This window comes from Hippocampus comes, unplaced genomic scaffold (assembly GCF_001891065.2).
Source record: "Hippocampus comes isolate QL1 unplaced genomic scaffold, H_comes_QL1_v1.1 scaffold568, whole genome shotgun sequence".
NCBI lineage: Eukaryota > Metazoa > Chordata > Actinopteri > Syngnathiformes > Syngnathidae > Hippocampus > Hippocampus comes.
In genome coordinates this window covers 140,267-162,486 of record NW_017842052.1, presented here as the reverse complement: position 1 = coordinate 162,486, position 22,220 = coordinate 140,267, and the positions used below count along the sequence as shown (strand labels likewise).

General features: G+C 50.7%; 1 protein-coding gene and 1 long non-coding RNA gene across 3 annotated transcripts in view; both read left to right on the top strand.

The window, feature by feature from the left end:
- The window catches only part of cdh4 (cadherin 4, type 1, R-cadherin (retinal)), a 124,852-nt gene extending 108,548 nt beyond the window's left edge, over positions 1–16,304 (top strand). Inside the window, exons 7-16 of one of the 2 annotated variants that reach the window (XM_019859773.1) lie at positions 3,776–3,948; positions 7,039–7,176; positions 8,639–8,824; positions 9,216–9,469; positions 11,484–11,626; positions 12,375–12,611; positions 13,874–14,107; positions 14,311–14,450; positions 15,568–15,732; positions 16,058–16,304. In XM_019859773.1, the coding sequence (XP_019715332.1) occupies positions 3,776–3,948; positions 7,039–7,176; positions 8,639–8,824; positions 9,216–9,469; positions 11,484–11,626; positions 12,375–12,611; positions 13,874–14,107; positions 14,311–14,450; positions 15,568–15,732; positions 16,058–16,264 (1,877 nt within the window). In that variant the 3' untranslated portion in view covers positions 16,265–16,304. Of the gene's footprint in view, positions 1–3,775; positions 3,949–7,038; positions 7,177–8,638; positions 8,825–9,215; positions 9,470–11,483; positions 11,636–12,374; positions 12,612–13,873; positions 14,108–14,310; positions 14,451–15,567; positions 15,733–16,057 lie in introns of both variants that reach the window. The other variant, XM_019859772.1, reaches the window with a different exon arrangement.
- Positions 12,631–13,657, top strand: LOC109509876 (uncharacterized). Its single transcript, XR_002167006.1, has 2 exons — positions 12,631–13,048; positions 13,610–13,657. It is a non-coding gene; the product is annotated as an uncharacterized LOC109509876 (long non-coding RNA).
- Positions 16,305–22,220: the final 5,916 nt, after the last annotated feature.

Here is a 22,220-nt window from a genome sequence, read left to right as displayed (position 1 = left end):
TTTGACACACTAGGCTTTTTTTTTTTTTTTTTCTGTCAATAACTACACATAATGTAGGTGAACCGAAACTCCATTTGCTGAAGTCCGGTAAATGTCAGTGGTGCGCTTCGAACAGTTGCCGACTGTAGAAACAATTCAAGAAGAAGAATTCAAGAATCCTGCCCGCGAAACAAAAGGCTGAGGGAAAATGTGATTCTCTGTGAACTCCGCCCCCTTTGGAACAGAAATCGGTTCGCCTACCTTGTGCCGACACAGCGAGGGCAAAATCGTTCGGCAACAATAATACAAGATCAGCGGCTGTGATTTGGTGTGAGGGGACTCTCTCGACGACACTCAGAATGGATCCGGTTATGGTTCACTTCAGGTCAGGTGATGTCCAGAACACTGCGCATGACAAAATGAGCGAATTAATGAGATGCTTTTTCTCCAAGCCCTTACTGTTCATTACTTTTGACACATAAGGCTGTTTTTTTTTTTTTGTTTTTTTTCTGTCAACAACTAGACATAATGTAGGTGAACCGAAACTCCATTTGCTGAAGTCCGGTAAATGTCAGTGGTGCGCTTCGAACAGTTGCCGACTGTAGAAACAATTCAAGAAGAAGGATTCAAGAATCCTGCCCGCGAAACAAAAGGCTGAGTGAAAATGGAAATGTGATTCTCTGTGGTGGAACTCCACTCCCTTTGGAACGGAAATCGGTCCGCCTACGTTGTGCCGGCACAGCGAGGGCAAAATAGTTTGTTTGCAATCGTCTAAGACGGGCCATTTTCTCCATTTCCAAAACAAAACGGTCTTCCTCCTTACACTAGAATGTCGCAATGTGCGCCATCGTTCCATACGACGCCGCCACCAGTCCGTCCGCAAGCTCGCGATGTGATGTGGGCCCACCCACAGCACAAAACCGAATTAGGCAGTGACATATCGGTCGACGCCGACTCTGGCCCGCGATCCCTGGGCGAACAAGCTAGCGGGCTAGCTGCCTCACTGTCTCATAGACTGCCGTCATAATCGCCTATTAAGTCACACCCTCACTATTTTTCTTCACTATTTATTTTTTTGTCACTGCTGCACGTTTTCCGTCTCGGCCACGGCGTGCACAGGATCGGATGATTAAATCCATCGTCAGCCGACACAATCGCCGGCAAGGCGCTAGTTGCGCGTCGACGTCACTCCCGATCTGCAGCCGTGTATAAAAGTGCAGAGGATGTGGCGGAGGCGATACCGCAACTGTGAAATGGATATCGAGGTGAAGTGTGGGTATCGCACAGAAGGTGTTCAGTCTGTCATATTCAGTGCGAGATTGAGAAGCAGAAAGCTGAGACTACACCATTTTTCAACCATGCGAAATCCACCTTCAGATTTCGGCATGCTCGTGCATCTTCCGGCTACAAAATCTAACGCGCACAAATGCTGTCGTCTTCTCCGATGCCGTCGGAAGAACTGCTGTTTTGTAATGAGTGATTGAAACGGAAAACAATTCAAACGACGGATTCAAAGCCGACAATAGAACGACTTTTCCCCCGCAAAATGGCAAAACGTGTGCCGTCATGCAAATCCGATGGAAGCGGTTGAGGTGTTGGACCGCTCAGCATCCTTCTACAGCGTCAGGATGTCGAGGCAGAACCTCACGATTGTTTTGACTTTCAATATACTGTCGTCGAGGAAGTCGACGCTTCGATAGAATGCTTCGGTGCCATCGACGATCCCTCGGGCGTCTTTTTTAATTTCCTGTCTGAAGGAGGTTGTCTTTGGCCGAAACTCTCGTCGTCCGTGGCCCATTCTCCGAAAGTGACTTCCCTTTTGCCGGCTTCCGTTAGAGGCCATGTGAACGTTGTGCGACTGCCCTTCTTCACTCTCTTTTTCTTTTTTCCCATTGCATTCCGATCGTGGGTAGGCAGCCTCGCCTTCTTCCTCTTATTTGCCAATCTCTTCTCTAATTGGGAGGCGGAAGTTGATTCCGGCTGAAGATGTTGAAGCCGCTCGATATAGCTTCAAGGATTACGTGGGGTCACATGGGCAAATTGACCAATAATATTTGCATTTGCCACCAGAAAAAATGTTCGGCTCCAGCGATTTTGCTGAAAAAGCAATTAGGATTCGGTATTAGTATTCAAATTAAAGAGGAATTAAACAGGCTCAGAGATGAACCCTTTCGGGCACGCCGCTCGTCTTTGTGTGTGAGATGGGGCTATCATCAATCCTTCTCGCTATAATGAAAGGTACTCGGGCCAAAATGTGAAGCGCCTGATAACATTTGAAAGAAATAGGACTTTTTTTTTTTCCCCTACACACACTTTTGACATTATTTCAACCGTCAACTTTTCCTTTGCGGATGTATGACAAACTCTGGCTGGGAACTTAATGAGCTTTGAAATGGAATTCTTGGCCACAATGACGCTGTGGCGGGCATGGCTGTGCCATCTCCTGGCGACGCCTGTACCTGCTCACTTTTCTTTGACCAGTCGTGACAAACGCATGATGTCAAATCTGTTTTGAAAACACGTTCAGATTTACTCTCCGATAGAAAGCCAATTCGCTTATGAAAGCTCCCACAGAACAAACACTGGGATCGCAAATGATGAGAACTGAACAAGAAAAAAAAAAAAAGAGTTGTTGATTTATTTCGGTCTCCCCAATGATTGCGACCCGCATCGTTGTTTGACTCGCCGGTTATGTTCAAGTCAAAGAACATCCGTCCGAGCGGCCCTCGCATCTGCCCTGCCTCGGAGGAAACGGTTTGGAGGCGCGCGGTGGACGCGAACAGGTGAACGTGTGGCGAGCTCACTGAACATCACAACGTTCTCTGTTTTGGAAGAAGTCTTGCAAAACAAATGTGTGGGATGAAAGATGTCGACGTTTGCTCGGCTGAGCGCGCGATTAAGTGCGATTTGAGAGACATGCTTCTCTTGAACAACTGAGATCGATTTCCAGTGGTGCGATTTCGGCGGGGTGGTTGACTTTCTCATCATAACCTTCGGTAGATTTCGCTTCGGCAAAGACGCTGCGGCCGCAGGTTCTCCCGGCGCTCGGTCATCGGCACGTGACTGAGCCGTTCCTTTCGGGCCATGACAATCTATTGTATTGATCATGGATCAAGGTGGGACTGAGTCAAAGAGATGAGAGTGTAAAGTTGCGTCCGCCGTGATGTGAAGCCAATTCCCAATGTCCCGCCCACGGAACATGTTCTCCTTTTCAGTGCATTTTTTTTTTGGGGGGGGTTACGATGAGCATGCGATCTGTTCCCTTGCTTACATCGTCGTCTCTCTCACTCAAGCATCTTTCCTTTTGGATCCCGTTCCTCCCCCTCCGGCAAGCCACTTCTCTTATCTCAGCGGTAGCAACGGCCTGCCGCCTGATGCCAAGTGACAATTTCCCAGAAATCTCTCCGCGTTTCAGCACAACGGTGTTTCTAATGGGCCGGTCGAAGCGGAGGGCCCAGCTGACAAACATTTTATCCGTCGACAACTTGCCGCTCGAAAGGCTGCGGACACAAAAGGGCCTGTTGCAGAAACAGGTGGGACACGCACGCTGATGCAGGTCGCCCCCCGCCCCCCCCCCCCCCCCCTTGCAAAGTTGCATCACGGCAATTTCCAAGGTAAATACCTTTGCTCCCCACCGATATTTTTTTTGCCCAGATTCATCCATGACGGCGTTGAGCACATTTCAGCGGCGCTCAGTTCTCATTTTTCTTTGCTCCTCAGGGAACTTTTTTTTCCTTGATGCTCTCGCTGCTTATTTCAGGCGTTGAAGACTTGACTTCATCTTTCCTGCCCGCAGGCTCATCCGTGATGCAAGTGACAGCCAGCGACTCGGATGACTCCACCACGGCTAACGGCATGGTTCGCTACCGCATTCTCTCGCAGACGCCCCACAGCCCCATCCCCAACATGTTCACCATCAACAGCGAGACTGGAGACATCGTTACCGTTGCAGCCGGCCTGGACAGAGAGGTGGGGACGCGTGTGTGAGTGTGTGTGTGTGTTTGTGGCGGGGTACCCTGAACAAGCTCGGAACTTCGTTCGAAGTCCTTCTCTCCAAAATCAATTTTTTCTAATGAAGTTGACTTGATCAAGGCGTTCGTTGCAGGCAAAATCTGCAAATGGAACATGAATGAGAGGAAATCGGGACTTTGAAACGTGAGCGTGATTGGGGTGGAAACGTTGTGAGTGGGGTACGTTGAAAAATGGTTCGACTGTATTCGTATCAAAGCAGAATAAAAGACAAAATCATTTGACATCGTGTATTTTCGTAACCGCCCGCCACGGTTATCCTTCAAGCCGCGCGGCAAAACCACCTGTCGCACTTCCAGCTCGCTCTCCTAATGAGGGAGGTCACTCGGGGTTCATCCGTGTTGGCGCGATGCAGGTCGTTGAGGGTGGCGGCGCGGCGCGGCAATTTTTCTTGCTGGCGAGAAGCGACAAAGAAAATGGCGGCTCGCAAATCCGCGGAAACATTTACATTTGCTACGCCGTCCTAATGGCCGTCATTTCATCTCGTAACTTCCTCGGTTGATTTTTACAGCGGGCGTAAAAGCACTATTGATTGTGTCTCATCGTGTTTATATTCTGAAACGTCCCGCTAGCCCCTCTGAGCAGTAAACCCAGTGAGCCAAAACTTTCCAAACAAAAGCCGGATTGAACGCGATCGGAGAAGCGTGATTCGGGAAGTTACGGGTAAAGAACAAAAGCTGAGCGGCGCTGATCCTAATGCTTTTCCAACCTTGTCCACAGTTGGCATACGATATGACACTGGCCTCGAGTTGAGTGAAGACGGGCCCGCTTTGGGCTCCCGCTCTCCTTTCGGCCCACGCAGAATCAACGGCAGCTGACGGCAGGCGCAGGAAGCTCATTCGCGTCAACGCGTGTGGCCGAACCGGGTCCGACCCACCCCCACCTGCCGCTAAGCTCATTCGTGCAAGCGCACTCGGTCACGCAGGTTCCTTTTGGCACCCGGCAATGAACGTCATCGGAATCCAAATGTATGCAGCGAAAAGGCGGCGACATCGCCTGGCTTTTGTGCCAACACTGATAATTGGATCCACACCTTGACGTCGTCCCCATTTGCTTGCTCTCACAATGCAGCCGATCCGCATTTGCCGCGGACGTGTTTCATTCGAATACTTACAGTTTGTCTACTCTTGAGGAGAAAGGGGCTCCGTGGGCTTTAGCCTCATTAGCGCTTCGCCTGTCATGACTGAACGCCAATTCTTGTTATGAGCTTTCTCCGGCAAGAGCCTCTCTCCTCAGAAGGCGCGCGCTCCCTTCCGCAAGCACCGTTCGGCGAGCCGACGAGAACGTCGACGCTTGCTTCGTCTTCATTGTGCCGGCGTGAGAGATGACTTGCTGAATTTCAATGAAGGCGAATGGAGTCGAGGGGGCTGGCGTCGATCTCATTCTTTCGGCCTGAATTCTCCTCCTTTGGCTTATGTTGAAAAAATGAATCTGTAAATAAGGCTCAGATGTCAGGGTCACACAAACTGCTACACCTTTCAGTTGTGCTAAAAAAAAAAAAAAAAAAAAAAGTGATTTGTGCAACAGCGCTACGAGTTTTCTCAAGTCAGATTTCAGTGGCCTCAAACAAACCAACGCGCTTTGCGTGTGCGGAAAAAGCTGTGGGATTTGGGGAGAAAGCAGTGCCGGAGTCTAATTGAACTGCTCAGCATTTCTGTATCACTCATTAGAGAGCCTCTTACCAGCTTGTTTGGCCACTTTTGGGCTACAAAGTGCACTTGGCCGTGTGCGTGCGCGCACATGTGTGGAAGCGTGCCTTTCCCGCCTGTTCCCTCACACTGGCCCATTAGTCGATGTGCACGTGCGCACTCCGAGGGCCATTAACGGCGCAACTAGCCTCTGATGAGGCAGGTGCGAGGGCCCCTCCTTCTCATCCCCGATTATACGGGAGCGCCGCCTGCCGGCAGTCGCCACACAAATGATTCCTCGAGCACCGTCTTGGCTTTCCGGCGCCAAATCCTCGAATCGATATTTGTGACTGGATGTTAATGAGGCTGCCAAGAGAGTCCTTTCGTCTAAAGGCTTTTACGAAGACGATACGCGATTGATATTTCATCGCAGCTCCGCTCGAGGTCAGCTTTGCGCCGATCATGAATACGATTGTTTGTGCACTTTGCGACAACTCGGAGAAAAGCCAAATGACTTGAGTTGGGGTTTTACAAATGTCTGGAGAAGATGGTCAGATCTTTCGTGAGGAAAACACTGTCGCCTAAGAGGATGTGCGGGGCCGCGCTCAGTGAGAGGTGAGGACGTGAGGATTCTCAGAATATGTCGACGAAAATGAAAATGCCTCACCGTGGCGTCCCAAACCGCCATCTCAGATACCGATCTTTGCCCCCCCCCCCCCAAAAATAACAACAATAATTATTCTTCTCTCAGACATTCCCCGACATTAGCAGACTTTACAGAGAAGCTTTCAAAACAACCATCACTGGGATGAAGAAGGCCAACATGATCAACGGGATCCGCCGTGCGCGTCGAAAAAAGCAGTTAGCTCTTCTGACACTGACTACGTCCTTGGCGTCGGTTCTCTCCCACTCTGACTCAGTGGAGGACTGTGTGGACGTCCAAATAGGCCACTTAGTAGCTCTGACTAATATAATGATCGCTTTGGGCCAGGGAAATACACAACCACTTCGGTGGCTGTAATCCACCACATTATACACCGACCGACCATGATCCGAACCAAAATAGTGGCGCATCCGTTCCACCCACAGCAACTAAATGATGGAAGAAAACAGGAAATGAGTCTCCACTTAAGCCTTTGCGCTCCTGCGGGACGACGTTTGTCAAGAGAGTGGGTCTGCGGGGCCAGAATATGGTGGCGCCCCCAACAGTCGGACGTCGGAAGCAAATACTGTACACGTCCAAAGTGTAGTCCAAACTACAGTATTCGAAAATGCATCGACGACTCGTCGGGGAACCACTGTTGATGCCGCCAGCGTTGACTTGGCAGAGTCAAACTCGTCTGTGTTCATCCCTGCGCATGTCGGTTGACCTTTCCTTGTTTCTCTCTACTTCTCTCTCCAGAAAGTCTCCCAGTACACAATTATCGTCCAGGCCACTGACATGGAGGGCAACTTAAACTTCGGCTTGTCCAACACAGCCACGGCGCTGATCTCCATTACCGACATCAACGACAATCCGCCAGAGCTGACGGTCAGGACGGTGAGTCCGCAACCAAGGAACTTGACGACTTGAGCGAATGTGCACGCCGTCCGTGGTTTTGCCTCGGTGTGAAATGTAACAACGGTTGGCGGGCCGGGAATCAGACTTTTTGTCTCGACATTTTGTCAACAACGACCAGCCTGCTATAGCACTGGAATCGTATTCTTTTATGGGTGAAGGCTGAGATGAGCGGCAGCGTACACAAATGGCGCATGCGGTAAATCCAGACATTTTGCAAACGCACACACAGTCAAGGAAGCAATTTCTAGATTGCTTGTGTGGTTTCTCTATTCATGTCATCAGCTTTCTGTTCAGGTAAATATATGGGGAGGTTTTTGGGGCGGGGGCAACGGCCCACTGTCTGACCGAGTAGAAGCGGCTCTACGCTTAACAGCAGCCCGATCCCATCTCCACCTTCAGAACCCAAAAAAGAACAAACTATAGTTTGGTGAGCATTTTCAAACAGTTACTTGAGGATCATTCATTCACGTGATGTCTTCATTGATTGATGATCACTACTTTTTGCCCCTAAAATGGATTGATCTCTATTCACGACAGTGTTTTGAAGATAAATGCTGTTCTTCTTTTCATCCAAAATGGTTCCTTTGTATCTTTGAACCTAGAGAAATGTTCTCCAGTCCAGCCTCTCTTGTCACTCTGCCCACCTTCAGCTTTTTTTAACTAACCTTGCGGCCCAGGTCAAATATCAATTTGGGAGGGTGGGGGTTTCCGTTGTTTGCGCTCTAAAAGCTTGGCGTGAGGGCAAAATGGAGGCCGGTGGAGGATGCTGCCTTTTTGAAGTTCGGTGCCCGCGCGACTCATCGGCCGGGTCGCGGTGCAGCGGGCGGCGGCAGACGAGGAGGCAGAAAAGATACAGTAGGCAGCTCGCATGCTACTTCAGTCCCGCGAAGAGGAGGCCGTGAGTCAACAGCCGCTGGCAGATGCGCTCTCTAAACATGTTTACCTCTTCACCAGCGCAAACGTGGCTTCTCATTTGAAAACGGGAATCCTTCGTGTGTGTGTGTGTTGTGTGTGCGTGCGTGTCGCCAAGTTGCCACGAGGGACTTGTTTCAGATCGCACTTGAATGAGATTCATCCGTGAAAGAATCTGTCTACCGTCGCTTTAGCTCCCCCCCAATTGTTGCTGAACTTGAAATTGGGATGCAGATTTGACAAAAAGCTCGGAGGTCGGCATGAGTGCCTCGCAGTCCAAATGACCCAAAACCTGCGTGTTCTGTTCATGGAAGATGAAGATTGTAAAAGCGGGAACGCTTCACGTGCCCTGTGATTGGCCGGCCTCGTGCCCAAAGTCATCCGGCCCACCGAGGGCAAGCGCGGTCCAAAGTGGCCAAAGTCGGCAGGTGCCAACTGTCCCAAGATGAGAATGCCGCAAAAATGTCATTCATGTCTGCCCTTTGCCGTTTTTTCCTCCTCTTTGCCCCCTTTTCACCCCGCCGTGCAGTTTTCCGGGGAGGTGCCGGAGAACAAGGAGAACGTGGTGGTGGCCAACCTGACAGCGGTGGACCGGGATCAGCCTCACAGTCCCAACTGGAACGCCGTGTACCGCATCGTCAGCGGCGACCCCTCTGGACATTTCGCCATCCGCACCAACCCTGTCACCAACGAGGGCATGCTGACTGTCATCAAGGTGAGGGTGTCAGTTCTGGTGACAAGAGATGCATGTGCTAAATCGTTGTGGTTTTTTTTCACAAATGCGCGCAGCTTGGCGCAGTTTTAAAAGAAAAATGGCCATTTTGCGCTGTTGTGGGTGTGAACACAGCTGAATCGACTTAGCGTCATGTGAAGCGGTTCCTGCCATTCCTTGCTTACTTAGCCCTGTTCTTGAGCCGAATGACCAGATTTTCATCAATAAGGCGAGTCTGGTGTCATCAGGCAGCGGTTTTCCTCGCGTCATGTGAAGCGGTTCCTGCCATTCCTTGCTTATTTAGCCCTGTTCTTGAGCCGAATGACCAGATCTTCATCAATAAGGCGAGTCTGGCAGCGGTTTTCCTCCCTTCACTCCTTGACTTGCTCTCCAGCCAGTGGACTTTGAGATGAACCGGGCCTTCATGCTGACCGTGGTGGTGTCCAACCAAGCTCACTTGGCCAGCGGCATCCAGTCCTCCCTTCAGTCCACAGCCGGCGTCACCATCTCGGTTCAGGACGTGAACGAGCCGCCCGTCTTTCCCGTCAACCCCAAAACGATCCGCTTTGAGGAGGGTGTTCCGGCGGGGACCACGCTGACCGTCTTTTCTGCTCAGGACCCGGATCACTTTGTCCATCAGATTGTCAGGTACTGACTTGTCGCGTGAAGGGATTCGTGAATCTGCGTCATTATTGTTCGTCCGCGTAAGAATGCAAAGTACGTTAAGGCAACACAGTCGAATCGCCGCATTCATCAAGCTCCTGCGATTGGCTGGCGACCGGTTCCCGGTGCGAAGAGGTCACGGTATAAGGAATGCGACATTTGTCGCTCTCGCCTCCCCCCTCGGGTCCCCGTCGTCTCCGAATTGATTGTGCTTTCCATCCGTCCGTCCGTCCTCGTGCGGCTGACACCGCGGACATCGTGCCAGTCGGGCCTCCGAGGTCCCGCGGCGTCGTTCCACTCTGGAGCGAGTGCCGCTGAGAGATTTTTCTGAATGTCAGTCAGATGACCTCTTCCGCCATCAAACCCGGGTAGACAATACGCCGAGCGCATACGTGGCCGTTTCTTCATGGCCAATGAACACGAGTCGGAACATCTTTGAGTTTGAGCGGCGCGGTGACATTTTTTTGCTTCACGCGAGCTTTTGCGGTCGGTCTTTTCTGGTCTTTATGATTTCCGTTATCGATCCGAGCTCAGAGGTGCCGTCTTCGGCGAAACCGCTCGCCAGCAGATGCTCACCTCATGCTTTCCACCGCCGCTCTTGCTTTGGGTGACCTCGCGTCAACCCCCCCTCCACACGCTGAAAAGACTCCAAAATGCTCAAAAGTCGTCCCGCAAACACTCGCCACGGTGTGTCGAGGTGGTGAATGGGAGAGGAGCCAGATTGGCTTTCTGAATTTTTTTTTTTTTTTTTTTTTTTTTTTCTGTTGAAAGAAATTCATTTTCCAGAAGGGCTTTTGAGCCCACGAGCATCTGCTTTTTCTCGTTAATACGGTTCGGGTCACTCACTGGAACATATCATGCACATTTGATGTCATTTTTAAAATGGTGCGCTGTAGCAATTTCGCTACAGTTGCTGTGACTTTCCACTTGTCTCACAACAAGCCACTCGCACGATATGTTTGGCACAGTTTTTCCACCGGCCGCCCGTCCTGGCAACACCCACCCATCCATTTATTTGAATTTTATTTTAATAATTCAAGCTTGGGTTCGGCAGTGGCTGGGCTCAGGGCGCTGGCCATTAAGGGAAACCGCACCTGCATGGAAGATAACAGCCTGCTCCTTTTTTTTCCTATCACCGATGAGGTCTCATAATGTTGTGCAAGTGTACCTAATGAAACGACTTGTGGATCTGGAAATGGGTTGAGTGGTGGTGTCAACTTTTTTGGCCGCTACTTTCCGCCAAGTTTCGTACGAAGAAGTTCGATAGCTCTGACGTATTCGCTGGTGTTGTGATCGACTCAAATGGTGCCAAAGAAGAGAAAATCTGCTCTCACGCGGTGCTAATTGGAGTCGTTTGCCGTCTGCAATCCGAGTTGTGCCTTTCAGCTCCGTTGACTTTGTCACATCGGCGATGACAAAAGTTGCAGGTTTTCCTCGTGGGTGTGAAAAGCGGTGAAGTCGAAAGAGCCGTTCAACCGCTTTGCATGATGCGTTCGCAGTTTTTTTGAATGCTAATTAACTGCCACGGTATGTTTGGCAAACATATGTTCGTGTCTCCACGTCGCTGCACTTTTCAAAATGTAATCACATGATGGGTATTTCACAACAATTGATGCAACGCGCGTGGCTGCACGTAATATTCGGACTTCTATTTTCGTGCCCGGCGCAAGTCTCGCACAAGCTCTAGCGGGCGAGGCCGCGTTCCGGTGGAAGCCGGCGCAGCTCTCGGAAAGAAAAGCGGCCATTTTGCGCCGTTGTGGGCCGACGTGACTCGCCGCCGATCCGAGTGGCTGCGCACGTTCCCGCGCACGATGCCGCGCGCCACAGGCACTTTGATAGTCCTCGACTTGGCAAAAGAAGAAATGGACGCGCTCGTGCTCCGCGGGGGGGGTCGAGGCGCGCAAAGTGCCTTGATTGGCAAGCGGAAATATCGGATTGTAAAGCCGCTGTTGGAGTTAAGGATTGAATTTGTCTTTCTTCCGGACCCGTGTGTTCAAAGGTACTCGAAACTGTCAGATCCCGCCAACTGGCTGAGGATCAACAGGACCAACGGGCAGATCACGACCATGGCCCAACTTGACCGAGAGTCCACGTACGTCAAAAACAACATATATGAGGCCACTTTTCTGGCCTTCGACAATGGTAAGTCTGGTAAGTGAGGATGACGATGTTTGATGCGTAGAACCGAGCGCATGCCTTCACTTTGGCACAAAATGTCCTTTGATGGATCAGCCTCAAGGCCACCAAAGTCAACCGAGCCTTTGTACTTTGTGTTTCTTGCAATCTGCAAGGGGTCGTCTTATTTGGGCCAAAATTGGAATTGACACGTGTTTATTTTCAACAAATCCTTTCTTAGGATGAACTGGACTCGACTAAAATATGAGTCACTTGCCACTATTTTCCATGACTTATGATTCAATGTGTTGGTAGTAGACATGGGAAAAAAAATGGAATGCAGGTGCAATCGTGCAAACACTAGAATGTGCTCGTTTGATTCGATTCTGTCGTGCATGTCATCGCATGTCGTAGCTGCAAAGCGGAGGGCCCACTCCACGCGGACTTCTGTTTCCGCGTCGTCTTCCAGGAAGCTCGATTGTCAAATTCCGACTCGGGGCGTTCGACTTTGGAGGTTTTGGTTTTCACACCTCAAAACTCTGAGCCACATTGTGTCCCCCGAGCTACTCCATTGCGCCGCTCTTCTGGGAGCCGTCGTGCGCGTGCCCGCCTGCAGTGCTCGGCATCGCCGGACCGCCGCCGAACTCTTTTTTCCGCCGTGCCATCCGCAGGCGTTTGAAATCTCAGCTCGACGACAAAGTGTCCACCGAGCTCAGCGCCTCCCGCCTGACTTGATCAAGTTGCTCGGCTTGTCTTTGCTCCGCCCACCCCGCAGGTTCGCCTCAAGCCAGCGGGACGGGGACCCTCCAGATCTTCCTGATCGACGTGAACGACAACCCGCCAGTGCTGATCCCCCCGGAGGCCCAAGCGTGCCAGCGGGCCCGCCCCAACTCCAGGATAAATATCACCGCGTCGGACGCCGATTCGGACCCCAACGTGGGGCCCTTTGGTTTTGAGCTGCCTTCCTTTCCTCCCAGTTTGCGCCGCAATTGGACCATTACCAGACTCAGCGGTAATGTCGCACTCCGCGTCCTGTCGATAACACGCGCGACAGGTATTGCGGTCCTTGTACCTTAGCGAGTTGGCATGTCACATTGAGGAGGTGCTCGGCAACTATTACATAATGAGCCGAACGGATTCCTGAATGTAGGAAATGAAAGGTGCCGTCGTCACGCGGCCGAGGTTTGCTGTGCGCTCCCCAAGTGAAACTTGAGCAAAATCTGTCAGGGTGAGCGATCCGGGCGGCGTCCGCTGTTGACATGTGATCCCTCATTTGTGACAAAAAAGATCTGCTCACGTCTCCTTGTCCCCCGAGTAACGCATCTGTCAACCGATGCGCCCGGATGGATGGATGGATCACAGCAGTCCGCCTTGAGGACAACTCTGATCACAGACTTGAATTCTTCTCCCGCTGGGACTCGGGGCTCTATGTTGACTGAGTCCTCCAGGGTGCAAGTTGCATTGCTGTTGAGTCTTAAGGCGGGCGGTGTCCAAACGATGGCCCGGGGGCCATTTGCGTAGCGCCATCCATTTTATAGCGGCCCGCCACGTGACAAAAAATATATCAAAATACTAAAAATGACATTTGAAACGGGCCGATTAAACGAACCGCACAATGTATCTTCAAAAGACTGCGGTGAATAAAGAGCATTGAATTTTACAGGCAAAAATCGTTTCTTCACATTGGTGATCCTCGAGTAAGTGAAAAATGGTCACCTTACGAAAGTTTGTTCTGATCTACTGCAGAGCTGGATCTACTCTGTGAGTTCGAGGGCCGTTGGCCACCCCAAAACCTTGAAAAAAATACTCCACTATTTGGCTTAAGACTTTGAACAGAAAACTGATGATTTGTTGACTGACTTTAGCGTGTTAGAAAAAGTCAAAGAATTCGAAAGTGGCCCTTTCATCCTTCCATTTTCTTGTTTCCCAGTATTAAAGGTGTCTGTGCCCAAATATAACCTGAAGAAAAATGGTGTGTTGGGTTTGTTCCCATTTTTTGGTCTATTTCAGAAATGTCTCAAAAGCCAACTGATTTTTTCTAGTGGGTCGCCACTTGACAAAAAAGTGAAGCAAATTCAAAACACCGTTTTGGTTTTTTTTTTTGTTGTTTTTTTTTTTGTGGGTTTTTTTGTTCAGCGCATGATGAGGAAAAACCAAAAAGTCAGGTGTGCGCTTCCTGCTCTTATCGTATACGCAGCGTAGAGGGAATGAGCGTAACGCGCAGCGCGCACGTGACGATCTCTTCAGCTCGACGCGCTCACGTTCTCTCTCCAGGTGACCATGCTCAGCTGCGCCTAAGGATTCCCTACTTGGAGGCCGGCGTGTACGAGATTCCCATTACCGTGTCCGACTCGGGGAACCCTCAACTTTCCAACCGCTCCTTGATCCGAATCAAAGTGTGTCCCTGTGACGACAACGGCGACTGCAGCGCCACAGGGGCCGTGGCGGCCGCCGGCCTCGGCACGGGGGCCATCATCGCCATCCTCATCTGTATCATTGTCCTCCTCAGTAAGTGCACGGAGCAATGAACCGCCAGCGCTGTTTTCGCCGCCGCAACCTTTTTGATTCGAAAGTGTCATGCGGAAAATTCTGCACACGACACCGCATTCTAATGACCTGTTCAAAGATTTTGGGCAATAGATGTTGCAAAACGGTGTGCGTGCGTGTCTGCGCCTGTGGCCCACTGATGTTTTGCCGCCTGGTCCTCGTAGGCATGGTCCTCTTGTTTGTGGTGTGGATGAAGCGCAGAGAGAAGGAGAAGCAGGCCAAGCCGCTGCTGATCGACCCCGAAGACGACGTCAGGGACAATATCCTCAAATATGACGAGGAAGGCGGAGGAGAGGAGGATCAGGTATGTCGTGAGCGTCTTCCCCGGCAACCCACATCAGACACGGGCGGCTTTGACAGGATGAACACAAAACTCCCATTATGTTCCCAAATACAAGCGGGGGGAATAACTCCCCGGTGGTGTGCGACGGAACGGGACTTGGCAAATTGAGGTCAGCGAGACTGCGCGTTTACTTTGCGTGGAGCAGAAAATGCTTCTCCCCTCGCAATATAAATGTGCTTCCTGAGCTAAAATGCACGCTGCCGGTCAAGAGTTTTGCTTTTTTTTTTTTTCTTGCCCCTTACAAATGCTTTCCGTGCCGGTTCAACAAAAATTCCCCAGACCCACCCCCTAGTCATGTAGTTGGTGCTCCCAGCGGAGGGGAAACTCTGACTTGGAACTGGGATGTGAATCTGCGGGGGTAGTTGCAAGCTGCTCCACTACTTTTGCCGATAGTCGAGCGTTGCGGCTCTTGGTCAACCAATCTCAACCACTGACTGTGATATGGAATGATATTTATCCTGGCAGAAACCAAAAGTGAGCCTTCATGAAGAGCGAGCGGCCGAGCGCTTCAGAATAATGAACATTTAAATAGAAAGCAGTGGAGGCGGCGACAGTGGGCGACCGGTGAGCGTGTCCGCCTCACAGTGCGGAGGTGCGGGGTTCGATTCCGGCTCCGGCCTTCTTGTGTGGAGTTTGCATGTCCTCCCCGTGCCCGCGTGGGTTTTCTCCGGGTGCTCAGGAGGGCCGGAGACGGAATCAAACCCTGCACTGTGAGGCGGACGCTCGAACCAGTCGACCACCGTGCCCCGCAAATTGCATTCCACAAACGCGATATGAATCAGAATGCCATTTTTAGACTTTGGTGCGACGCCCCTCCATTCATGTCAACACGGCAGCTGAGGGTTTTTTGTTTTTGTTTTTTTTCATTCAAAAATTGGTCATCACTTCTCTTCATGAGGGTCCCCTTGCGGCCCAGGGACAGACTTTGTGAGTCTTTGTGTGTGTTTCATCCAAGTATTGCGCATTTCCCTCCACGTCATCACTTCTCTTCATGAGGGTCCCCTTGCGGCCCGGGGACAGATTTTGTGAAGCGGTTTCATCCAAGTATTGCGCATTTCCCTCCACACTCTTTCTCCAGGACTATGACCTGAGCCAGCTGCAGCAGCCCGAGTCTTTGGACCACATCATCAATAAACCGGTGGGAGTTCGCAGAGTGGATGAGAGGCCCGTCGTCCCCGAGTCGCAGTTTCCCATCAGACCCAGTCTGCCCCACCCTGGCGACATCGGAGATTTCATTCATGATGTACGACTGACAGCAGATTCTTTTTCCGGTTTCAAACCATAAATGCATGACCACACACACCGCTGCAATGTGTGTCCCACGAGGCATTCGAGAAGCCCATTAGTGGAAAGATCTGACAAGAAATGTGAGACATTGATCAAAAGAGATTTTCCATCCCATTCTTGGGCTGCGTCGAGATCAGCGCAAAAGATAAGGAAATGTTCCAAATACAAATCGAGAACTGCAGTGTGCAGTAAACATGCGCCTGGACGACATGTCACCTCAAACTATTTTGTCGCTTTAATTTAATTTGCGTTCCCTAAATCTCGGTGTGTTGTGTTTCCAGGGTCTGCGGGCAGCAGACAACGACCCCACAGCGCCCCCCTATGACTCCCTGCTGGTGTTTGACTACGAGGGCAACGGTTCGACCGCCGGCTCGGTCAGTTCGCTCAACTCGGCCAGCTCGGGCGACCAGGACTACGACTACCTCAACGACTGGGGCCCTCGCTTCAAGAAGCTGGCCGACCTCTACGGGGGAGGAGACGATGACTGAGAGGCGAGGAGGGGGTGGGGGCGGGCGGGGCCGGCTCGCGGGAGGGCGGTAAGGTTCCTCCAGATGGACGGACACCCCTTGGAAAAGAGCCCGGGACCTGAACCGGGCTCGCTGGACCCTTACATGGGCTGTCGATGCTCACTGGAGCTCTGGAAACTGGAATTCCACTGCAACTGTATTCTGGCTTTATACTTTTCAATGGCAAATTTGTTGGGTATTGTCCTTTTTTTTGGGAGGGGGGGGGGTTGTTGTCAGTCTCTCACCGTGCTGGACCCCCGAACTCTCTGGGGACAAATCAAGGCGGTCGTGAGGCGCACACTTACTGAACTTGAACTTTGATTGATTGTTGAAAAGAGGACCATGTCTTGCTTTGGTCTCACACTGAAGAGAATGTTTCCGGGGAGACGCCCCGTGACTCTCTCAACTTGAATTTCCTTAGAACAGAAGCACTGTCATTTTATAAAGTGCCTTTTGTGCTGTGTTTAGTTTTTTTTTTCGGATCAGACTCCTGCTATCTCAGGATCGGTTGCCATTCATGCAGTACAGGGAAAGTCTTTTGAGTCATCCCTCTTCGGCCCCCAAACCAATCTTGCCTGTCTGTTACCAACACCCCCCCCAACCCCCCGCCCCTCAGAAAGGCCCAACCGCAGCACACTTGTCACGCTTGTGTGGCCCTAAATGAGTGAGGAGCCACTTCTCCTCCGAGGACCTGTTCAGTTGCTCTGTCACAAAGCTCGCCCGTAGACCCGAACACAGGGACTCAAACCGCTACGGTGTGTGTCATTTTTCTTCTCCTTTTGGGATTTGTAAAGAATGCCTGCCTTTCTCTCCGTGGACTCATAAATTGAGGGAGCTTTGATGTTGAGATGCTTGCCTTGCCCTGTAACGGTTGTCGTGTTGCTTTCTCCACAGCGTAAAGCTTCTGTTGGCATGATGGGAAGAAAGCGGGGACCTCGCAAGACTCCAACTCTCTCTCTCTGACAAGTCCCAAAACATCACTGACACCTTTAACATTCCCGTTTTTTACAGTCCAACGACAGTATTGAAAGCTGCATGAGTTTTGTTTTGTTTTGTTTTTTTCAAATCACTTGTTCGTGTGTGGTGAGAATGTGAACATAGTCAACAGAAACTGTCTAAATATACTCTGTATACAGAAAATAAAAAGACCCTAAGTCACATGCATCCTTTTGAAGCGTCGATGGCATTTGCTGCCATTTTTTTCTTTGCTTGGGGGGAAGGGAGGGGGGGTGTTTGGGGGGGGTCGAGAACTGTATTTGTGTCCATTCCTGTGATTTCAATTAGTTCATCTGAAGTGCCCTAGAACCCAGTGGGGATTTAAAGGGATTTAAATCCTCTCTGGCAGCGTGTCTATCAATTAGCCACGCCATTAATCCCCACGGCGTAATCTCATTAGAGAGAGCGCCTTTAATGAGACATCCAGAGAGCCAGCATGGCGGCGAGCAAGGGAGAAAAATGAGGTGGTGGCAATCTGCAGGTAGACCATGCGGAGAAGTGATTAGTCGGATCGAAGAGGGTCAGCGGCGGGAGGCACCGAGGCGGAGAGATTTCGGAGCGGGGCCAATGGACATCAATGGAAACTTGCTCGAGAATTGCTTGGAAAATAAATCTGGCCATGGTCACCGTGCGCAGACGCAAGAGAAGCGAACCGAAGTGATGGCGCCCACCTGCATGTCGACGCCATCTTTCTTGCCGGCGGGGCATTTGCAGTGGCTGTCGCGTTTTACATTGACCATCGTGGATCGAGTTTCTGTTTCCCTGACGCTGTGGGAGGGAAACTCTTGCGTCACTGATTGCCTGCATGTGCCCCGTGATTGGCGGGTGAACGGTCCAAAGTCACGCCCGCCTTTTGCCTGCAGTCGGTCCTGCGAAGCGCCGACCCCCAAAAACCCCAACAGGGTCAATTGTCTTGAACGCACGCCGTATTCATCTACTCTGGCTGAATGCATTTGGACCGGATCAGTGGCTGCCTTTTATCTGGAAATGACACAAGAAAGTGGCAAAAACAGAAGACCGTGTACATATCCAATTACTATCAGGGACGTCATCCAGGATTCAGCGGCGGCCGTGGCTAAGGACGGAGAGCAAAGGGCCGGCCGGCTGTTCAAATTCTTCTGATTGGCTCGAAGAAATGCCATATCGCTCAAGTTGATTTCGCCAGCATGACTGATACTCAAAGCTAGGGGGTGCAGGTGTCCGAGCAATCCAATCCAAGCACAGAAAGATGGAAAGTCTTTTACTTTTGAACTGACCTTGGAGCTCATGTCAAAAGTCATTTTTATCGATTTATTTCTTGAATTTTATTTGTTCACGTCATGGGTCGCTGATTCAGTTCCAGGTTTGGTCTGTAACATTCATCAGAAAATCGGAAAAATGTCGTATTGTTTTCCAAAGTAAAAGCTGAATTTTTGCAAATGGTCGTATCTAATGTGGTGACTGAGTATGTGCGAGAGGCGTGAGAATAAGCCCAGTGATTGTAAAATTGGTACCATAAGAGTGCGTGTGTGTGTGTGTGTGTGTGTGTGTGTGTGTGTGTGTGTGTGTGTGTGTGTGTGTGTGTGTGTGTGTGTGTGTGTGTCAAGTCAACATGGCTTCATGTTGATGCACTGATCCACTGCCTGAAAAAGTTAATTCTGTTGGTCGAAAAGTCATTTAGACATTGATCGGCTTTAATGGGAGCGTATTTGAAGACGTTGGCCGAGGCCCGCTTGGTTTCCCCGGGCCGAGACGAGCCCAGAAGAAAGTAACGCCGAGTTGAATTACAATCACAAGTATGTAGGCTGAGATTTGGCTGCTGGCAGGCAGCCCAGAGCCTCCCGTGTGAGCCTTGGAAATGGAAGTTCTGGCTACACATGTCCACGCGTTACTTGGTGCGTTGTTGAGTCTCTTGGGTTTTTGGGTCTTGGAAGAGGTCCAATGCGAACGACGCCACAAGCCGCCGCTTGCGATGCTGGATGCAGAAACGCCGCGCGGCCGAGGTACTCTTCTCTGACTCCGAAGGAGCTTGAAGCGAAGCGGAAGAATTGCGATGGCATCGTGGGAGACCACATCTTGCCTCAAACTCGCCCCAAAAACCAACGCGGGATTCATTTGACCGCATCGAGTCTGTAGGCGGCGTGAGCGGAAGTGGCAACATGACAATGTACAATGAATTGCGGCAATTTTCCCCGGCCAGTCAGAAAATATTCCCGTTTGGGAGGCTCCGGGTAGGTGTGCCCTCACGGAGCTTCGAGGAGGCCCCGCTCATCGCTGACACGCCCCGACCGCATCATCCTCACAATTACCATTGGCGCAAGTTGACAGCAAATTTCAATCAGATTGTTTCCTGTGTGCCGAAATGGATTTCTTTGAGCAAAACGGCTTTGTCAGATGGTTTCCTCTTTTGTTTGCGGCTTTGACCGATAAAAGGGCACTTTCAAAACAACCACTGCGGTTTGTTTTCCTGCCTTCCTTAAGAAAGCTCGCACTCAGTGACGCTGTGAACCATTTTCATCGAATGCAGTCACTTTTTGACGGATCCTGTACCATAAGATTGAGTTTCTTGCGACACTCTAGTCCTGCAAATTTCCAAGCGTGCCGATCCAATCCCAAAATGTGGACTAATGGCAACCATGCGTGCCTCTTTTTACCAATTTCATTGCTGCACCACTGGCCTAGGTCTGCTTGGATAGGAAAAAGTAGCCGAGTGCTTGCTGGAAGCCTGCGCACGGACGTTTCCATCGTCTTTCACCTTCTGTTGAACGGTCTTCCTGGGGACAGCGGCTACGTCCCGAAAGGGGAACAGACGATTGGCAACTTCAACAGGTTGCACTCGGATGTCCTTCGGGGTACGATCAAGCTCCGTTTCCCCCTGTCAGCCTCACTCCAGGACGACAGAGCAGAGCCTCGGATGAATAATAGATGGGTAGCAAAGTCATTAGCGCCAATAAATAATTGAGCGCCGCACATGCCCGGGATTATGATTGCAAACAGTAGGATGATGTTACGGCAACACGACGGGGAAGAAGAACGCCACGCTTTGAGACGATCCGCTCGAGCGGAAAAGGATTGGCCACAGTTTGAAGCCGATGTCGCAACGGCATGCGCGCGGTCACTCCGTGCGCCCTTGCGAAGGCATCGGATATGAAATTCGTGCTCATTTCACATCCAAACATTTGGCATATTGTGCTCATGCGCATGTCTTTCAATATGTGAAGAATTAGTGTGGTAGCTCATGGAATGTGCTTCACGCCGGCGGCAATACGTTAGCCTCCGCTTTTTGTGAATTTTTGGGTCGTGGCCCCTGAGATTGTATTTGAATATAAAACGTGTGTCACTGCGCTGTCCGTGTTGGGAAACGCTGTCTCAACTCGCCCTGTTGCGGCAGTGCCTCGCAAATTGGAGCGTCATCGTTTTGTACATTTGTCCATGCCAGGTGGAGATGCATCCATGCGGCGTCGGAAACTTTCCTGACAGAATCGCACCCTACAAGCGTCGACTCGGGGAAAAAAAAAATCGATTTATTCACCCCAAAAAACTAAATCAATAAAAATGGGCGCAAAGTACAAATAATGACGCCGGACAACAAGCCGGGAATAATGCGAAGAAAAGTAAAAGCGCTTGCGCAAGGCAAGGAAAAAACACGAACGAGAATAGATTTGGAACAAAAGTACAAGAAAGACTAAACCGCATGAAGAACAAACCCCGGATACCCTTCAACACACCAAGAACGACTTGTTCGAATCACGCAGAACAGAAGCAGAGGCGAGAGCCTCCAAAACGGATATAAATCAAGGCAAGAGCCAAAAACGGAGCGAGAGTAATCAGAGAGCGTCTAGACGTAACGCACACGAACAATTACTTGGGCGAAATTTCCCGACAGCTTGGCGTGGGCCCATAATTGTGATGCCAGGCAGGTGCGCTGCAGGGGTGGGAAAGCGGGTACGCCTCCGCCACCCAGAATGCGATCGTGACCGCATCACATTTGGGCGCCATAAAGGCCGTGACTTTGTCAACGGTCTCGCTCCTCTTCTGCGGGTTGCTGCCGGCCGCCGCCAGACCCGATGTAGTCCCATTAAAGAGGGCAACGGGCTATTAACCCCCCACATCAATACCTTGCAGGTGCACACCATACTTACAAAGCCATTTCAACAGCAGTCATAAACAGCGTTCCTATAATAGCATCTGTGGGCCAAAGCAAACTGCCCCGGTCAACCTCGTGACAAAAGAGTCCTCAAGTCAGCATTAGCCCCGGTGCCACAAGGTCATGGACACGTAGGAGATGGAGTCGTTAAGAGGTGCAAGCGAGCCGAAAACTGCCGATGGACGAATCTTAAAAAGTGATCTCCCGGGTCCTAATAAATCTGCTTAGCGGTCAGTGCGGACAACAAAATGCAGCAAATAAATCCCAAGGTACCAAGTCAATTCATCACATTTGCGCTCAAATGGCCAAACAGGGACGTGCGGTCAGGGGAGGCAGGTCCACCCTGTCCCCTGTCCTGAGGGGAAAGAGTATTAAAAAATAAATAAATAAATAAAAATACAAGAATAATCAGGATCGTGATCTGGGGGAGGCAGGTCCACCCTGTCCCCTGTCCTGAGGGTAAAGAGTAAAAAAATAAATAAAAAGTACAAGAATAATCAGGATCGTGATCTGCCCCCTTCCCTCACACAAAGCCTGCCTGTTGTCATTTGGCAGTTGGTTGCTCGCTCTGTGAGGAAAAAGAGAATCTGTACTCTCCCTTTCCATGTGTGCATGTTGGCCAGGCTCATTTAATGAACACTCAGGGCCACCCTCTCAACAGGAAATCCTGCAGATAATTCATGATTTTTTTATTTTTTTGGGGGGGGGGGTTTGCTGTACCTTTTTGTCATGCATAACTTTTAAAGTCTGCTTTCCTTGCTTTGCATTAATGAGTACGACGCAGTGCTAGCCTGGAAGATCCCGTACACCCCCCCC